Source organism: Palaemon carinicauda, chromosome 22 (assembly GCF_036898095.1).
Source record: "Palaemon carinicauda isolate YSFRI2023 chromosome 22, ASM3689809v2, whole genome shotgun sequence".
NCBI classification, from domain to species: Eukaryota; Metazoa; Arthropoda; class Malacostraca; order Decapoda; family Palaemonidae; genus Palaemon; species Palaemon carinicauda.
Window position 1 is genome coordinate 35,872,614 of NC_090746.1, and position 21,280 is coordinate 35,893,893.

At 38.5% G+C, this 21,280-nt stretch overlaps 1 protein-coding gene across 4 annotated transcripts in view; it reads right to left on the minus strand.

The window, feature by feature from the left end:
- SCAP (SREBP cleavage activating protein) overlaps positions 1-21,280 on the minus strand; it is a 305,057-nt gene that overhangs the window by 95,195 nt on the left and 188,582 nt on the right. For all 4 annotated transcript variants that reach the window (XM_068346119.1, XM_068346120.1, XM_068346122.1 and 1 more), the window contains exon 12: positions 13,849-14,011. In XM_068346119.1, coding sequence (XP_068202220.1) covers positions 13,849-14,011 — 163 coding nt within the window. The remainder of the gene's footprint in view (positions 1-13,848; positions 14,012-21,280) is intronic.

Below are 21,280 nucleotides of genomic sequence, written 5' to 3' on the forward strand. Positions count from 1 at the left end.
GGACCCGCAACCCCCACTGCACATTCACTAGATTCTTGGGGAAGAACGCTCGGTTCTTTCCCCACGATGGACTTACCTCGGCCCCTACTCTGAGTAGGGGAAGGCGAGACAGAAGCCCCGTCGGACCGTTCACTGGGCGACGGTAGCGGCGAAGTAACACTAGCCTTCCTGGGTGAACGTTTCGACGATTTTCTCTTCTTTGTTCCGTAACGCACCCACTGGATATCATTCCAACCCACACACTCGGGGCACGTATCTGACGACGAACAAACCTTGCCCCTACAGGAAGAGCAAAGAGAGTGAGGGTCCACTCCAGGTTTGGAAAGGAATGCTCCACACGATTTAACGGCTCTAGGCCCAGGATAACGGCGTATTTGCTCCATAACGCACAAACGCAAGACACAGGAACGCAAGGAATCAAGGAATACACTGGGGAGGCACAAGGGTGGAAGGTGAACACACAGGAACACAAGGGATAAGTATACAGGAACACAAGGTACCACGCGGGAAACACGTGGGACACACGCGACGCACACAACGGATCGATAGAGAACGAGAGCGAGGTGGTGACACGTCGCGACCAGAGAACTTACTGGCGTTATCGACCCAAGCGGACCTCGACCTAGCGCAAAGCCTACCCTCGGGGCACATTCTCTAATGCCGGGGTAGGCCTCCATAGAAAACGGGATTGAGGGTATCCTACACAAAACTCTGGTCGGTAGAGAGGAGATTACAGATAACTCCTAAGAAAGTAGTTCGGGGTAACTATTCGTGTTGGAACAAACTAATTTTATATACCGTATTTCCCGTGTCATAAGATGTTATAAGTGGTAAGACACACCTTTAAATTAGCAAAGCATTTTTTTGGAAAAAAAAAATTGAGGATTTTAAAAGCTATCTTAGCAGCAATTTCTAGTCCGCGACTGTAGCGTGACATTTGTTCTGACATAGTAACTTTTCATATTTTGGGTGAATTATGAAATGTTCAAGTTATTGTTAATTAGCTGCACGCTGATTATCTCAATTTTATTACATATTTATAGAAGATACCACTAAACAAGTTGAAATTGTCACAACAACTACACGTTTAGTGTTTGGTGTTTCAACTTCAAGTGTTGTTTACATGAAAGCAGTGTTGCCAAATGTTCCTAATCAAATTTTAGTAAAGAAGTAAAATTCCAGGTTGTCAAAATCCCCTATACAACTTTTTCTTAGTGTTAAGACGCAGGGTCATTTTGGGGGCATTTTTCAGGGGAAAAAAGTGCGTCTTATGACATGGGAAATACGGTAATTTTTATTTTCCTAGCTATACAAACCCAAGTCATTTATATGGGGTTACTACTAATCATGTTGATTGCATCATGCTTCGTGCTGGGTAAACCCAGAGCATGTCCCATTTGCTCACATCATCTCCTCAAAACACTCACCTGGTCAAAGATTTGTGAGGAAGTTGAAGCGGAACCTTTCGTAAATGACTCAAGTCTGTAGAGCTGGGAAAAATACAATTGAATAAAATTTGTAGTTTATTACTACAGTGATACAAATTTCCGAGTCATATCTAATGGGAGTCTTCCTTAGAAGGGAGGAAGTTTCCTTGAAGTTAGGAAGTAAACCTTTCCTCTCTTGAAGATCTAATAACTATAATTAATGTGATATATGGTGTTCCTCAGGGTAGTGTTCTTGGCCCATTACTTTTCAAAAACAATTCTTAACTCAAGGGGTTACTGCACTGCAATTGTTCAGTGGCTACTTTCCTCTTGGTAAGGGTAGAAGAGCCTCTTTAGCTATGGTAAGCAGCTCTTCTAGGTGAAGGACACTCCAAATCAAACCATTGTTCTCTAGTCTTGGGTAGTGCCATAGCCTCTATACTATGGTCTTTCACTGTCCTGGGTTAGAGTTCTCTTGCTTGAGGGTACACTCAGGCATATTATTCTGGGAGGTAAATCAGTTGTTCTTTGCGGATGATACTGTCCTGGTTGCAGACACAGAAGAGAAGCTTGGCCGATTAGTGACAGAATTTAGAAGTGTGTGTGAGAGAAGGAAGTTGAGAGTTAATGTGGGTAAGAGTAAGGTTATGAGATGTACGAGAAGGGAAGGTGGTGCAAGGTTGAATATCATGTTGAATGGAGTCACTTGAGGAGGTGGATCAGTTTAAGTACTTGGGGTCTGTTGTTGCAGCAAATGGTGGAGTGGAAGCAGATGTACGTCAAGAGTGTGAATGAAGGTTGCAAAGTGTTGGGGGCAGTTAAGGGAGTAGTAAAAAATAGAGGGTTGGGCATGAATGTAAAGAGAGTTCTATATGAGAAAGTGATTGTACCAACTGTGATGTATGGATCGGAGTTGTGGGGAATGAAAGTGATGGAGACACAGAAATTGAATGTGTTTGAGATGAAGTGTCTAAGGAGTATGGCTGGTGTATCTTGAGTAGATAGGGTTAGGAACGAAGTGGTGAGAGTGAGAACGGGTGTAAGAAATGAGTTAGCAGCTAGAGTGGATATGAATGTGTTGAGGTGGTTTGGCCATGTTGAGAGAATGGAAAATGGCTGTCTGCTAAAGAAGGTGATGAATGCAAGAGTTGATGGGAGAAGTACAAGAGGAAGGCCAAGGTTTGGGTGGATGGATGGAGTGAAGGAAGCTCTGGGTGATAGGATAGATGTGAGAGAGGCAAGAGAGCGTGCTAGAAATAGGAATGAGTGGCGAGCGATTGTGACGCAGTTCCGGTAGGCCCTGCTGCTTCTTCCGATGCCTTAGATGACCGCGGAGGTAGCAGCAGTAGGGGATTCAGCATTATGAAGCTTCATCTGTGGTGGATAATGTGGGAGGGTGGGCTGTGGCACCCTAGCAGTACCAGCTGAACTCGGTTGAGTCCCTTGTCAGGCTGGGAGGAACGTAGAGAGTAGAGGTCCCCCCCCCCTTTTTTTTTGTTTCATTTGTTGATGTCGGCTACCCCCCAAAACTGGGGGAAGTGCCTTGGTATATGTATGTATGTAATTCTCTTTCTCTTGGTTTGTGAACATTTTTATAGTTTATATAGGAGATATTTGTTTTGATATTACTGTTCTTAAATTGTTTTATTTTTCCTTGTTTCCTTTCCTCACTGGGCTATTTTCCTTGTTGGAGCCCCTGGGCTTATAGCATCCTGCTTTTCCAACTAGGGTTGTAGCTTGGCAAGTAGTAATAATAATAATGATACTAAATACACATGACATGTGGTTTGGCCTAGAAAACAACCTTGTTGTATATGCAGATGGCGCTACTCTCTTTGTATCAATTCCGTATCCTGAATGTAGACCTGGGGTTGCTGAATAATCTAATAGAGATCTAGCTAAAATTAATGCATGGTGCAAATTATGGGGCATAAATTGAATCCAAACAGAACTCAAAGTATGACTGTAAGTAGGTCGAGGACAGTTGCTCCTCAACATCCGGATCTCAGCATCGATGTATTTTAACTCTTTGACTCTTTTTAAAAGTTTAGGTGTGATTCTCAACAACAAATTTACTTTTATGAAACACATTAAGTCTGTCTCTTCTTCAACTGCACAAAACATTTGGCTTATTGAGATAGTCTTTCAAGATTTTTGGTGATCAGTCTATTCTGAAGTGCTTTAATTCTTTCATTCTACTTTGTTTCGAGTATTATTCTCCTGTCTGGTCTTCTGCTGCTGATTATCATTTTAATTTGCTGGACCGTAACTTATGGTCTATTAAATTTCTTATCACTTATCTAGATATTATCGGCACCATTATTCAATTAGTTCGTTATGCATGTTGCGTAAGATTTTTCATAATTCTGACCATCCTTTACATTCAGATCTTCACAAACAGTATCATCCTGTTCATAATACTAGGTATGCAGTTAATTCTCATAATCAGGCCTTCTCTACCACGAGGCTCAATACTACACAGTATTCTAGAAGTTTTATTCCAGCTATGACCAAGTTGTGGAATAATCTTCCTAATTAGGTAAATGAATCAGTAGAACTTCAAAAGTGAAAACTTGCAGCAAATGTTTTTATTTTGAACAGGCTGACATAAGTACCCTTTTATAGTTTATATATGAAAGATCTGTTTTAATGTTGTTACTGTTCTTAAAATATTTCATTTAAATTATGTATTACTTTTCATATACTTTATTTCACTATTTCCTTTGCTCACTGGGCTATTTTCCCCTCTTTTGAGACCTTGGGCTTATAGAATCCTTCTTTTCCAACTAGGGTTGTGGCTATTATTATTAATAATAATAATAATAATAATAATAATAATAATAATAATAATAATAGCAAGAGATCAATCGTGAATCATAGAGGATAGTGTAGCCGGCTCAAAAAGAGGCAAGGCCAAACTTCCGATTCTCGAAAGGTAAAAACCTTCTCCGATAGTTACTAATAATGATAGTATATGATCCATGAGAACCACCAGGAAATGCCACAGCCTGACTGCAATGACGGAAGGGTGTTAGTTCAGTTCCCAAAAGGTAATCATTGCCAGGGGGGAAGTAATATGAACATGAAGTGTTACGTAATAAATAGGGGGGGGGCATTTTGTATTATATCAATAAATACTATAGAAACTGAGGCACACTTACTTGCTTTGGTCTGTAAACCCATGGCCAGGCTTCAAGTCTAATTAAGATAATTTCCTCTACCACGATCTTACTAGCCCAGAATGTCGGAGTAATGAGGCCTGGGGTTGGAAACTGGCATGCATCTTATGAGACTATCAGTTAAGTCAATAGTCCTGTTACCACAGTGCCCATAGAGAGTATGTCCAAAGAATTGAATGTGCCCTTTTTAAGGTAAATGTTCAACGGTGGGTTCATTTCCATCCACCAGTTGAGGATTTGTATTAATGTTGTTTTTGTGGAATGCTGAGGTTGCAGCAAACTCACATGTATCACATACTCGAGGGGGGGATCCCTTGCAATGTTTTCCCAGAGGATATATAGGGTTTTATGACCGTTTCTCCTTATCAAAGGAAACAGTGCTCCTGAATACATTCTATACGAGTGTACAAACGCTCACTAACGTGGTTTTGGAAACTGTTGTAGTATAATCAAGTGGTATTACGGAACGTAAGGTTACAACAAGTTCATCTAGATCATATGCTCATGGGGGGTCACTAGTGACACTTTCCCCGAGGATAAAAAGGTTATTCTGATATTGCTATACTGTACTTGGAGAGAAAAGGTGTCCCTGACTACCTTCTTCTGGAACAGTCAGAGATTTTGAACACGCATAAAGGGGGAGTGATATGTCCCAACTATTTGTTCCATCAGAAACTCAATGCTCTAAGGAACAAAATAACTAGTTGTTCATATGATCAGGAATCTTTATGAGAGGCAATATCGTCAAAGAGTTACCCAAGATCTTTCTAGCCTGAGTCTGGATTATTTACTGAGCATGTCTTGTTATTGTGAAGGGGGGTCCCTGGCAACTCTTCCCCTGAGGATAGTAAGTTTCATGTTAGGCCTCAGTTCACAGGGTGTCCATATTCAAGAAGGAGAGAACCTACTTCTGACCACAGGATAAAATCCATAGTCTACGTGGGAAGGGGTAACGGAGCATTTTAGTCATCCCTAGACTTTTTACGAAACAAGTTCATGAAAAAAGTTGTTGATGGAGCGCTCTGACCAATCCTGGACTTTTGGGAGGCAAGTTTGAGAAAAGTTCAGATACAAATTGCTCAAATCCAGTTTTAATACCATAAGGAATATGATAATCAAGGGAAATATAGCATTCCTGCGTTAGGTTCCCGGGGAAGCAAACCCTGCCAGTAGGATTAAAGCTGGAAGATAAAAGGAGCAGAGTAAAGGGTAGTTAGATCCATACTTCTGCCCTTCTGACAGGGATTTTGAGGATAATCTTCGGGAATAAAGAAAGACGCCTCTTCCCGACAAAATAGCAGTGGGGATTACTCTTATGAGATCATTTCGTCCACCAGCGACACTGGTAACAAGGGTGTTGTTAGTTTTTTTGACAGGGAATCCTAGTATCTCAGACTAGAGCTTGTTCCAAGGTCTCCAACTAGATCTGAACTTTCATGAAAGCTATAGAAACTGTTTTCAAGATTGCCAAACAGTCCTTAGCTAAAGGGGCATGGTCTTGGAACTCTCTCCATACTAAATTCAGTCTAGTAGGGGTTCTCTATGACCTGAATAGCCCTCATATACTGATGAACTCTTCCCCAGGAAGACATTAGTTAGGATTCTTATCTGATGTGTCAAGTAAGCTTATTGTGACTGGTCTAAGAGTGATCCTCTTTATTCGGTCCGAAGGTCTCTTCTGGCTCATGATGAGGAGTACTAGACCCGTTGATCTTTTCTTATCCACAGTAAGTTAAGATGTCCATCTGACTCCCTTGCACCTCATGATCTTTATTCAGCAGGATGAGTGAGGAGGACGTTGGTCATTACCATAGTACGCATACTGGCTGAAATGGTACTAACTAGTAATTTGGCAAGTTAAATGATTCATGACAGGGAGATCACTTAATGCCATTTTTTTTAGGAGGTATGGAGGACATAGCTCTGCTGGTCCTACCTGGATAATACTCATAGGAAGTCATGACTACTTCTACTCATTGATGTCTTGAATCTTCTAGGGGAACATCTGGATTATACCTCTTCGTAAACCTCCTTGTCAGGCTTCTTGAAAGAGGTCGATGTGATTTATTGCCCCTGAGATCCTTATACCTAAATGATTTATCTTTTCCAGAGAGACTTGTAGCCTTTCTAGATTAGGAGGGAAGTACGGAAGTCCTCTTTAACCGATGGACGGACAAGACAGGATGGCATTTTTCGATTTCTCAGTGGGCATATTCTCAGGGTGTTATGTCCCCCCTAGGGACATGGGAAGCCAAGTTTCTTCAGACCCGGAAGGGGTTCTGTATATTTTAGTCTTCTGACGCTAAACACCACTTGCACCACAGATACTATAATAGACATTGCTTCTCAGGATGGGTAATTTTTTTCCCAAAGAAAAGGTTCTGTCATTGATTTCAGAAAAGATTATTCTTGCCTGAAATGAAAGTTGCTGATTCATGGCCAGACATCTGGCCATCACTGGTCAGGGCAGGCTCCCTTCCATGATAGGGTAGAGAGGGCCCATACTTTATAGACTAATTTTCCTGTCATGATCTAAAGTCATGACAGAGGTATAGGTTGGAAACGGTGGCTTTCTTCTCGAGAGGTAAAATCTTAAAGATCTTCCTTGAGATTGATTTGGTAAGGATTGCGGTTGGCATCTCAACTCGAGTAACCAATGCTCTGCAATAAATAACTTAACAGCTAAGGCAACAATACAAAAATGAAAATAAAAAAAACAGAGGGGAGTAAGATCCAAAAGAATCTTCTCACACCTTCTGCAATGCTGGGAGAACTGGGGAGCTTGCATAAGGTTCTTCCCCTGCCCACGTCTGGTATAGAATACTCTTGAAAAAGAGAATAGCTAGCACCGGGGCTAAAAAATGCCATGGATGCCTGCCTCAACACCTACACATTGGAGGCTTATCTAGACTAACCAAAGTAGGATATAAAAAACAGGAAAGGTAAGGCCCATATCCTGAACATGTTATATTCGATGTTCAGAGAGTGGACCCCAACCGATATCATTTCCTTCCGCACTACAACATTCCTTCTCCACTGTGGTAAGTCCAAGCTTACCCTGGGGGCCTGTTGGCTCCAAGAGAATTCTCCCCCACCTGAAACCTGCATGTTAAATAGGTTTAACATCTCTCCCATTTGCTTCAAGAGTTTCAGAACATAATTGAGTTTAGATCCAGTCTTTCAGTTTGCCACCCTCTGTGACAGGTTTCTCTAGGGTAGACTCTGTCATGTTTCCTAGGTGAAGGATGAGGTTCCTAACTGTTGTAGCTTGAGGCATTTTTGACACCAACCTAAAAGTTCCAAAAGTGTTAACTTCTGATGGGTCGGTGCTAGCACTCACAGTGGTGGTCCTCGTTGCTTTAGCATTAATACAGCTATCAAAGTTATAAGAAAAACCTTGCTTGTCTCAACCTCCCCCCCTTTCTTCATTCATAAGCACATTACAGTGAGATAAGGGGGCAAAGGCAGGTCTGGTGAAGATACATACTTTCCTATTCATCATGTTCATCCTAAGGATCTACTTATTCCACAATTGGTGCATTACAAGCAAAACGCTTGTTACCTGAAAAGCTACTGTTTCGTCACCGACGCGGGCCTCTTCTACACCTTTGAGTCAGGCTGACTCTCAAATCAAGACTGGAATTCTACTGCAAGCATAGGGTAAAAGTCTTCTTTCCTACATTCCCCTTCCATGATATGTGAAGGGGAAACCCCTGAACAATTGATCATTCTATGGTCATCAATCATGTTCCAAGGGCCATAAATTTGGCCACCACCCAAACTTCCCAGAGAGGATGCCTCAACCTTACTGCATTGTGGAGAAAGGTACTCATGTCTAAAGCTAGAATATGAACTGTATTTATGGGGAATATACTGGGATGAATTGTGGGTTTGTCTTGCATATGAAGAAAATTCTTCACACGCAGCAAGGTTGAAGTGCATGGTGATATCATCAAGCGCCGAGATGGCAGTGCATACAGTGTAGTCTAGCTGAATGATGCTCCTGCTTGAATCTTCACAAGCATAGGTACCAGTGAATCTTCTACTCGACTTTCCTACTCTTGATCCTACTCTTGGTAGAGAAGGAGAGGGTGGTCTAATGCTTCTAGGAAGCATTAGGGCATGACCACACTTGATACGACATGGCCACCACTACTACAAACTTCTAAGGATCTCTTAAAACTTTGTAGAGGAGACCTCAGCTTAGGGACCCACTCGGCATAAGGAAAACTTGGTTCCGGAGAACGTTACAGACTTTCCTCATTCAACACAATTGCCACTTGACTTAGGGGAAAAGCTTTCTCCATTCTAGGCTCTCCAATGGGAGCATCTTATAGAAGATGCCTGTTCATTTATCATCCTGTATGATGAGCTGAGACCTGGCTCCTCAAGGTCTTGCTGAGCATAATCAGCACTCTCTTGAATATGTATGTCACTTAAAGATAAGACTTCTGATAACTCTCGACATGTAATATTGAAGGGTGGTTCTCAGCCCCTAGAAAGAGATTCTTCTCTAACTCCCGTCGAGAAGAGACTCAGCAACGTAGAAATCTCATAAGTTTCCTGGGACAAGAAGCATACCTCTCCCATTGGGAGGTAGACCAATCCCTACAATAGTTAAATGGAGATTTTCTAAAACGTCTCTTTTCTATGCAAGAGGGTCACTGAGGAAGTGTGACCATGTTCGCCTGGCTCCTAAGGACACCAAAAATGTTGCTATCCCCTCCTCAGCAAAAACGTAAATACTGAGATTTACTGGACATAAGTACTCACTTGTAACTCACAGCTACTGAGTAGGTACTCAAATGACTGCAAATTAAGGATGAAACACAAGTCAAGAGTCTTAAAACTCTAAAAGGGAAGGCGATATGATTGCGAAAGGCTTGATCGTAGAGATGAAGTGAGAGAACAACCTCTTCACTTCATGACCAGCAGTGTTGTTTGGAGAAGCTGTGAGCAAGCTCCCGCTTGCTCCTTGCACAACGCTGCGTTTACCCAGCACGAACCAAGACACAGTCAACCAAATATTGATTGGGTGGTCGTAGAAAACATAATTAGTACTAACCCCATATAAATGACTCAGAAGTTTGTATCTGAGTATGAATAAATCTTCTTCGGCATCATCTTTGGCATTGCCAAGACTAACCCCGGAGAATATTTAGCTTTCTTCTTCCTCCCTTAAAGCCAATGCCTGCCACTGAATGGGAGGTCCCGATTCACACTCAGCACCAAAAGTTTACTGCAAAAAATCATGACCCCAACACGAAATGTAGAGAGGGTGGATCCACAACCAGTCAAGCCATAATCCGGCTGCAACAACCACCCTTTCTCCCAGATGTATATTAAGTAACATCCATATCAAGTAATCTACTTTCTACCAAGAAAAAGAATCAAAAGCCTTAAATAGGTCGCAACAGTGAGTCTGTATTTGTTGCAGCCGAAGTAAAAAGGGAAGACTATATCAGGCAGGTGGGTGGGTCTACTCTCCGGTGCTCACTACCTGTTGTTAATTATCTCGTTAACAATTTTAATACGCGTCCGAATTCTGCTAAATACATTTCCTACTCTAAAGGAAAAATGTTTTGCATGCACATGGGAACAAATCAGGATACATAACTTAATATCAGATTAGCATCCCATAATGGGAAGAGAAACTCTGCCTTTTCCATCCACAAGAAAATTGAGAGACTACAAGTTTTCTCCACCTTTTTTATTATATTACCGGTAAGTTTTAATCCATTATCCCTTTACTTTCCTTTTTTTCATTATATGGGTCTAATTCTTTTAAGCCTATCATATCCTCTAAATGATTTAGTTTCTTCATGTATGGGAGGTAAATCAGTTGTTGTTTGCGGATGATACTGTACTGGTTGCAGACACAGAAGAGAAGCTTGGCTGATTAGTGACAGAATTTGGAAGTGTGTGTGAGAGAAGGAAGTTGAGAGTTAATGTGGGTAAGAGTAAGGTTATGAGATGTACGAGAAGGGAAGGTGGTGCAAGGTTGAATGTCATGTTGAATGGAGAGTTACTTGAGGAAGTGGATCAGTTTAAGTACTTGGGGTCTGTTGTTGCAGCAAATGGTGGATTGGAAGCAGATGTACGTCAAGAGTGTGAATGAAGGTTGCAAAGTGTTGGGAGCAGTTAAGGGAGTAGTAAAAAATAGAGGGTTGGGCATGAATGTAAAGAGAGTTCTATATGAGAAAGTGATTGTACCAACTGTGATGTATGGATCGGAGTTGTGGGGAATGAAAGTGACGGAGAGACAGAAATTGAATGTGTTTGAGATGAAGTGTCTAAGGAGTATGGCTGGTGTATCTCGAGTAGATAGGGTTAGGAACGAAGTGGTGAGAGTGAGAACGGGTGTAAGAAATGAGTTAGCAGCTAGAGTGGATATGAATGTGTTGAGGTGGTTTGGCCATGTTGAGAGAATGGAAAATGGCTGTCTGCTAAAGAAGGTGATGAATGCAAGAGTTGATGGGAGAAGTACAAGAGGAAGGCCAAGGTTTGGGTGGATGGATGGAGTGAAGAAAGCTCTGGGTGATAGGAGGATAGATGTGAGAGAGGCAAGAGAGCGTGCTAGAAATAGGAATGAATGGCGAGCGATTGTGACGCAGTTCCGGTAGGCCCTGCTGCTGCCTCCGATGCCTTAGATGACCGCGGAGGTAGCAGCAGTAAGGGATTCAGCATTATGAAGCTTCATCTGTGGTGGATAGCCTAATGTGGGAGGGTGGGCTGTGGCACCCTAGCAGTACCAGCTAAACTCGGTTGAGTTCCTTGTTAGGCTGGAGGAACGTAGAGAGTAGAGGTCCCCTTTTTTGTTTTGTTTCATTTGTTGATGTCGGCTACCCCCCAAAATTGGAGGAAGTGCCTTGGTATATGTATGTATGTATGTATGTATAAAAACACCACCAGCAATCAGCCTTGGCATTGTAGTTTACATAACTAAACTGGAAAGAAAACAGTTTTGTTTACATATACCTGAACAGTACAGTTTTACACACTCATAATTTTACACCCTTTCCTTAACAAACTCCTAAATCATCTAAAACTCTAAATAAACTACTTCTAAATTTCATTATATTCTCCTCACAACCCAAAAAATCCTTATACGTAATTCAAATAGTTCTATTATGTACAGTACTGTATATAACTTAGTTATGTTTGATTTCTACTTTTATATAATTTCCCTCAACCATTTTATCAAATTAAATAACTATTTACCTTTTTTCCATTATTATTTATTTTCTAATTACACATCTAAAATTTTAAAAGAATTGAGTATAGCTAAAGAGACATTGTACTTCGGTTAGATTTAGTCAGTCATCTCTATCTTGAGCTTTTAAATCAATACTTCTCCATTCATCTCCTACTTCACACTTCATAATCCTCAGCCATGTAGACCTGGGTCTTCCAACTCTTATAGTGCCTTGTGGGGCCCAGTAAAAAGTTTGGTGTACTTATTTCTTTTGGAGAGTGCAAAGAGCATGCCCAAACCATCTCCATCTACCCCTCCCATGATCTCATCCACATATGGCACTCAATTAATCTCTCTTATAGTTTCATTTCTAATCCTGTCCTGCCATCTAACTCCCAGTAGTCTTCTGAGGGTTTTGTTCTCAAATCTACAAAATCTGTTGAATATTGTTTTATTGTCATATCATGACTCATACCCATATGGTAATACAGATCTCAATAAACTGATTATAGCTTGATTTTTACAGTATAAGCAATTTTTTTTCAATTTGATTTCCAAATTTTATTTAACCTGCATCTTGTCTGATTTGCTTTATTCAATCTTTCAATAAACTTCAATTCTAAAGGCACTGTATTAGATATCATAGTTCCTAAATACTTAAATGATTCTACTTCGTTAATCCTTTCTTTTTCAAGTAATATTTCATCTACCATTGCATATTCCTTTCTCATCATATCATCTCTGTCTTTCTCCTATTTATTTTGAGCCCAACCCCCTGTGATATTTTATGCATTTTGGTAAGCAAGCATTACAAATCCTGTGGTGTTCTACTAATAAGGACATGTCTTCAGCATACTCTAGTCAGTAAATTTCCTATTACCAATCCAGTCCGATCCTTCTCCACCATCCCCAACTGTTCTACACATTATAAAATCCAAGATGAGGATAAACAACATCCCTATAATTTGCACCATGTAGTAATTTAAGATAAATTAGCATCATCTATACATGTAACACTTGTTTTTAAGGCCAAACCATAAATGTGTACATAATATGAAATGTAATGAGCTGAGAACATTAATCTGAGGAGCACCAGCTATTACATTTCAAGTCAGTATGGTGTCCATCAACCACTAAATAAGCTACTGCTTCCCAGACTTCTGATTCACATCAAACATAATCAGAATCCTTCTAGGTTGAATAAGGACCAAAAGTGCAATATCTAGTCCTTTGACACCCATCTGAACCAAGAGCTCAGGATCAACCTTTATGTGCTGTAATTACTGTAATAATGTAATGTATTGTATTATCTCTCTCTCCCCACACAAATGATCCAATTGCATTCCAAACATGGCTTTTGACTAATAAAAAAGTGAGAAGAAATTATTTTCACAATTAAGGATTACAAATCTTTAACATCTTAATTCCTTTCCAAGAATTTCACTCACAAGGAATGACAATGTGAATGTAGGTGCTAACATTTCCCAAAGTATAGAGGTTAATGTGAGCACCTCAGGTACATTTAAAGGTTAAGAAGACAAATATTTTTTAGTATTATCAAACATGTTACGGTGGTAATCAGGCAGGTTCTAGAAACATTACCTTTCAAGACCAAGAAGAAAATGACAGGGAAGATAACATAGGAAGTAGTTAAGGAGGAGAATCTATGTTTATGTTTTTGCTTAAAACTGTTTTAGGATAAAACCAGTGAAGAAAAATAATCTAGGAAAAATCAATAAAGTTCAAACTGACTTAGCTTATTCGTCAATGTCTGTTCAGTCAGCACATTCACGTGAAACTAGATATACCTGAAGTTCTCATTTTCCAGAAATACATAAGGCTTAGATGAATAAACTAATACTCAAGTGGAGCAGGTACATTCTTTCACTGAAGTAAGAGTGATTAGAGAACTATTTCACAGTGGCTGGTGTTATGAAAAATTTGGTTTTTGTGTATCTAAAATGTTTTTCAGCAACCTTAGCGAATGCTGGAAAGATGATATTAGAAGTAATCTAAAATCAAAAGAAAAGGTCAATATCTTACATACCAGGTCTAAATTCTGAAGAATGAGAATCTCTGCTGGGTACAACGCTATTTACGGCTTCAATACATAACATATCTACTGCACCAGTGAGTCTTGCAACCATGAGTCTATTGCCTGATGCTCGAATAGAAGTTACACCTGCTCTGGTCCCATCTTCATATATACACTATAAAGTATAATTTAAGATTGTTTAAATTTCAATTGAAATCTATATTGTAAATATCAGTATTTAATACAACAAAATGCAAATCTTAAAGAACAAATATTAGATTTTATTATAAGCACCCATCAGACATAGAGCCCACATTCATGATCTTCAAATATTCTAAAAAAACTGGAAATTCCTGTCCCAAGGATAGTAGTATAAAGTAATATGCCAATCTTATCAAGAGTAATCATTAATTAACATCACCTTTTTCATGGAATCTGGGTGACAAACAAAACTGGATGGTTATCTGTAAATCATCAGGTATCACTACTACCAAGGCTAATAATGAAATAAAGAGGATTTTAACACTAAAATCTATCATTTCCACACTCAACTTCAATTCATGAGCTATTATGTAAAGTGTCAGATGCACAACCTGACAACATTAATAATAAAAATAAAAGAAAATTTTTCCTCCTTGGACTCCAATTTCCCCTTCACATATAATAGATGTAAACCCTACTGTAAAAATACCAGCAGGCAAGAGTAGATGAGTCATAAGATGCTATAAGAGTGTCACAACACCAAAAAAATGTAGGAATCACTTATGATTCTAGGATTTCAGTATTAAAATCATGTTTATCTTCATGAATCTCACATCCAATCGCATACTTAGTACCATACTACTGACAAATTGGGAAAAACAACTCTCAAGAAATAATGTTAATTTCCAGGTTCTAAAAGCAAACAATCCTAAATTGCTAAAAAAAAATAACAGAAACTTAACCCTTTTACCACCAAAGGACGTACTGGTACGTTTCACAAAACTCATCCCTTTACCCCCATTGACGTACCGGTACGTCCTTGCAAAAAACTGCTATTTACATTTTTTTTTTTTTTTGCATATTTTTTTATAATTTTTTTGAGAAACTTCAGGCATTTTCCAAGAGAATGAGACCAACCTGACCTCTCTATGACAAAAATTAAGGATGTTAGAGCAATTTGAAAAAAAATATACTGCAAAATGTGCTTGAAAAAAAATAACCCCTGGGGGTTAAGGGTTGGAAAGTTCCAAATAGCCTGGGGGTAAAAGGGTTAATAAAACTAATTCTAATTTATCTTTCAAAAACCTTATACTCTCCCAAATAAAGGTTCCTAACCAAAACATGGATGGCAGATGTCACCTAAAAATGTGACAAGTCTCACTTTGTCTCCTTATTCTCACAGAACCTACCCAACGCCTAACATACACTAAATGAGAATTCCAAAAACAAAATACATTAGCAATTCCCATCATTGAGCACAAAGGTTGAATGAGAAGATCCTGATCTGCATCTTCAAACGTCTAAGCAATCTCATTCTTAGTCCATCTATTGCAATTTCATGGGCTAAAATAAATTTACTTTATTATCAAAGAAAAATAAGTTAGGGGATCTACACTAAAACATTTATAAAAAAAAAATATATATATAGGCTTTCTGTAATTAATAAAAAAAAAAAAATCCCAAATTCTAAATAATATGTAATTTTCATAACTATACAAACCCAAGTCCTTCAATAGGAGTACGACTTTAGCAAAATCAAGAAAGGCCCTGAATAATTAACAAGGTGTTATAACTACCAATGAGTGGTGTGAAATAGCCAGTCGACCTGTCAGTCAGCAAGACTATCACTTTTGACCTTAAACCCAAGACTGAAAGAGGTGGTTGAAGAGGGAAGTGTAACTTAAGACTAATGTTTGAATACAGTAGTTAGGATGAATACAAATGACCATCATTCACCTGGTTCAATCTTTCTTGGAAATGGCAATCTACCTAGTCGTGTATAGGAGCAAAATTGATGACTCTGCCGACTTCATAACAGATTAACCATAGTGATGATAAAAGTATTAGGCAAGATCTTTGCTAAGCAATAACTGGTACTCTGTCCAAAGAGGGAAGTTTACTGTATCTCTAATACACAAAATAATATCTGAATGTTTACAGCACGCACATACCATAAGAACCAGATAAGTTCTGAGCGAGAGTTCAGAAGATTGAAAGTTAGCAACTCTCAACATAATTGTTCATTACTTCTTATATCACTTATTTATATCCTTATTTTCTTTCCTCACTGGGCTATTTTTTCCTGTTAGAGCCCTTGGGCTTATAGTATCTTGCTTTTCCAACTAGGGTTGTAGCTTAACTAATAATAATAATAATAATAATAATAATCGTCGTCGTCGGCGCCCACTCGTGTCCGAGTATTGGGTTCTGTCGTTAGCCATCAGCCTCCTATCTAGAGATGAAGAGGGGTGGAGGAAACGACAGAATGCCAGTAGCTGGGTATATTGTTTTGGGTGGTCGTGGCTTTGCAACGGCCACACGCACACACTTGGCCCACACCGTTTTCACCGCGGCTCAAGACATATGAGACAGGCGGCTTCTACGATGTTGGTTGCATCGGGCTGCCGGGTTCTTGTTATGTCAAGGCCCGCCTTGTTGCCTGCCCGACAGGCATTGCCCTCTTCCGCCGGCGCTGGGAAGCTCCGCCGTTGGGGTCTTGTTTGGTTTGATTTTGGAGTTTTCCTTCTCCTAGCCTTTGCAAAACTCCTTCTCCTAGCCTTTGCAAAACTCCTTCTCCTAGCCTTTGCCTATCTTAAATAAAGGAGAAGGCCTATAGGGGGGTCCAGTCTTGGTCTGGTCTCTCAGAACTGGCCTTAGCGGTATGGTTGAGCCTGCCAGGGTGGATAAACTACCCCACCTCCATTGCCCAGCCCATCATTGAGACAAAAACTCACAAGCCACCCATAATTCCTAAACCCTACACTTTATCCATCAAGTGATCCAGCTATCACTAGCTAAATGGGCCAGAAATATAACAAGATTTCATACATTTTGATATTAATCAAACTGACTATTTCATATTTATTTTTACTTACCTATCATATTATTTGTTTCAAAACATATCTTTTAATGATATGGTTATTATACGCTTGGCAATAATTTAAAAGAGTATTTACTCCTATTTTGTTATAAATAATTAGACTGGACTATATATGCAAACATCTGCTACTATCGAGATGATATTGAATCATACAGTATCATAACATTAGCATTATACCAGTGTGCACTTTAACTGTTTTTTACATTATTGTTCCACACCATAGCAAAAGGTTTTTTCTTTGTTGAAACTAAATATAGTTAAAGTTTAAAGAAGGGTAAACTATAAAGACAATCCTAAATAAATGCTGTAAAATCCTCAAAAAAATTATCTTTATTTTACCATCTCACATTACTGTGATGTACTGTAACTGTGAATATAACTGATAAGTAATAATCAACAAACATAAAATATTATTAAGAAGATATAGCCCTTCTTTTTTCATAAGTAGATCGTTTATTTAACCATTTTGTAATGAATTAGACAACATAAATCATCCATATTCAGAAACTGTACAGTATATTTTCTTTAGCCTTTTAAAAAGTAAAAATAAAATTCAAATTTAAACAGAAGAGTAAATGCATTAAAAATGACTGAACCCTAGGACTTTAAATAAAAATTAATAAAGAAAACATTTCCAACCAATTTAACAATAGGGGATGATCAGCTGATCAAAATGCCTACATATCAGTGACAACAAGAAAACGCATACCAAAGGTAATAATCGGTTCCGTAGTTTGCAGTTTGACTTTTGCAACGGCCTTATAGTATGTAATGCCTTAATTTATTGCTGTCTTTGACTTAGTCAATAATGAAGACCTTGTTTTCAAACTGAAAGTTGGGAATAGGTGGGTCTTTTTTTAGCATCATTTCTGAATTTTTAAGTAAGTGATTGCAGAGTACTTTACAATAGTTGTTGAAAGTAACGCAATATCTCGTGCTTCTAGAGGTAGTGTTCTTGGCCTATTACTTTTCATACTATATATGTATAATTATGAGCTTTGGCCTAGAAAACAAGCTTGTTTCATATGCAGATGATGCTACTCTCTTTGCATCAATCCCATCTCCTGAATATAGACCTGGGGTTGCTGAATCCCTTCAATGAGAACTTGCTTAAATTAGAGCATGGTGAAAAATAGGGGGCATGAAATTGAATCCTAATAAAACTCAAAGTAAAATTGTCAAGGACAATGGCTCCTCAACATTCAGAGATCTTAACATTGGTATTGTTTCTTTAATTATACTGTATACAATTCCTTTAAAATTATAAGTGTGATTCTTGATCACAAGTTTACTTTTGCGAAACAAATTTGATCTGTTTAATCTTTATTAACACAAAAAAATTGGCTTATCGAGCATTCAAGATGTTTGGTATTCAATCTATCCTGAAGAAATTTTTCAATTCTTTCATTCTATCTTGATATCCTTCATGGTTTTCAGATGATGACTCATCCTCATTGGTTGGATAGAAACACTGTCTTTATTTCTAATTCCAGATCTGGATATTAATCTATGGTACTGTTGTTCAGTTAGATCTTTATGCATGTGGCATATGATTTTTCAGAATTCTGACCATCCTTAGCATTCACATATTCCCACTGTACCACCAAGTACATAGTACTAAGTATGCAGTTAATTCAAACTGTCTTGCCTCCTCCATCATAATGCTCCATACTATACAGTATTCTAGAAATTTTATTCCACCTGTGACCAGATTGTGGGTAATTTTCCTAATCTGGCAGTTAAATCATTGGAACTTCCTTAGTGTAAAACTTGCTGCAAATGTTTTTATGTTGAACAGGTTGACATGTCTCTCTCCATAGTTTATAAATGACAGATCTATTTTAACATTGTTATTGATCTTGAAATATTTTATATTTTCTATTCATAACTTTTCATATATAGTTTATTTATTTCCCTCATTCTTTACCTTACTGGGCTACCTTCCCAATTGGAACCCTAGAGCTTGTAGCTTCTTGTTTTTCCAACTAGGGTTGTAGCTTTGCCAGTACTGTAACAATAATTATAAATTTAAATAAAGATTTTAATAATACCGTACATTAGTTTATGTGTACACTGATTTTAGATCATAATTATCTTTTTTTACATAATATTTTAAGGGTGATAGCAACAACTTGATAATTATATTTGTCACGGGAAACTTTACGTACTGCGAGTACAGGTTGTTATGAAGTGATTTCTTGTATTTTAGCAATTTGTAAGGAGTGTATTTACAATAATTTTAAAACTATTTTCTAATGATTTTTTTAACTAATAGGATTCCAGTTTATTTCTTATGCAATACCTCCTCTATCTAGTGATGTGTTTTATCAATAATTTTAATAAAACTACATTCTAAAATTCCTTATTTTCAAATGAAGTTCAGCGAGCCGCCAATTTGAAATTCAGGCATATTTATTCTTTTATGTACTGTATACAGTACTAATTATTTAATGTATTTGTACTGTATGCAGTACTAATTATTTAATTAACTTTTCCTAAGTTCATACAGTATTGGCAGAACTTCATTGGTTCTAAGTTCATATTGTGGACATTTTACTGTACAACATAGTTATTATAGACATTTGGTTAACCTACATTCTATTCATCCTCCCCCTCATTTGGGAGGATGAGGGGATACTTCTACATAGATCCCGTCTATAAAGATAGGTTGCTCAAATCTGAAGCTTATCTGCATCTAATGTTAGGTCCAGCAACTGCTGCACCACCAAGAGAGGGGAAAAATAAGAATAAATAGATGGCCAGTCCTACCTTTTATTCCAGACTTTTCTCATAACTGCTATTTTAGACGAAATGTCAGTTGTCCCACGAGGAAGCTGGGCTGACTACAAAACCTGTTAAGCAGCCACTACTGGTTCAAGGGTAAAGGCATCCAAAGACTTTTGGGTACACCCCTGTAGGTAAAGGTAGAGGGACGTAAAGGCTGTCTGGCATTTCTAGACTCCTGCCCATGAAATTTGAGCAACTGACAAGTTCTTCCTGAATGTTAGTGTGGGTTCAATACCCCTGACTTAGTGAGCTATCTTCTGAACTGGATTTCCCACGTACTAATAAATTGAGGGATTAAGAAACTACTGCTAGAGAATTATGGGGTCCATTGACTGGCCAGATAGTACTACACTGATTCTTCTCTCTGGTTACAGTTAATTTTCCCTTTGCCTACACATGCACAGAATAGTCTGGCTTATTCTTTACATATTCTCCTTCGTCCTCATACACCTGACAACACAGATTACCTAACAATTTTTCTTCACCCAAAGAGTTACTGCACTATAATTGTTCAGTGGTCGCTTTCCTTTGGGTAAGGGTAGAAGAGACTCTTTAGCTATGGAAAGCAGCTCTTCTGGGGGAAGGACACTCCAAAATCAAACCATTGTTCTCTAGTCTTGGGTATACCCTCTGTACCCTGGTCTTCCATTTTCTGGGTTTAGAATTCTTGCTTGAGGGTACACTTGGGCACACTTTTCTATTTTATTTCTCTTCCTCTTGTTTTGTTAAAATTTCTATAGTTTATATTGGAGATATCTAATTTAATGTTGTTAATGTTCTTAAAATATTTTATTTTTCCTTGTTTGCTTTCATCACTGGGCTATTTTCCCTGTTGGAGCCCCTGGGCTTATAGCATCCTGCTTTTTCAACTAGAGTAGTAGCTTAGCAAGTAATAATAATAATAATAATAATAATAATAATAATAATAATAATATAATAATAATAATAATAATATGCTCGTTTGATTGTCTCACAAAGCCAGAAAGAAACTGTGTTCTTGGATATTTTTTTCTTGATCCTCCTGGTACTAAGAAAGAGTCTCTGTTGCTATGGCTTAAAGAGAAGTCCTCTTCAGATAGCAATGCAATGCCATTACAGAATAAAGAAGCAACTCCACTTGATTCACTTCAACAATTGTTGAAATAAAGAGATGGAGAAGGATTTGAACCATGTATCATGGACTACAGGGTTCTGGTTCTTGGTTAGTAACTGGAACAAAGCTTTAGGAGACTTCTTTTCATCCTTCAGAATCACTAGTGACATACAAAATGTTGTGAAATTCCTAAAGTCCTTTCCCCAATACTAAGGCTAGCAATAAAAGTCTTCAGAGTTCGATCTCTGTCTGACGACCTTCTCAAAGGCTCATATGGGGCACGAATCTGAAACTTGAGAACGCAGGTCATGTCCCATGCCTGAGGTCTTAGGGAAGATAAGACTATTCGAAGCTCCACATAAGCTTAGACTATTCCCACAAAGAGGATAGGTCTAAGCCTGTTAGTACAATTACTTGATTCAAAGCTGACCAATTACCTTTTGCCACTAAGACTGAGAGGGGCTTTTCTCGGTGAAGGAAGA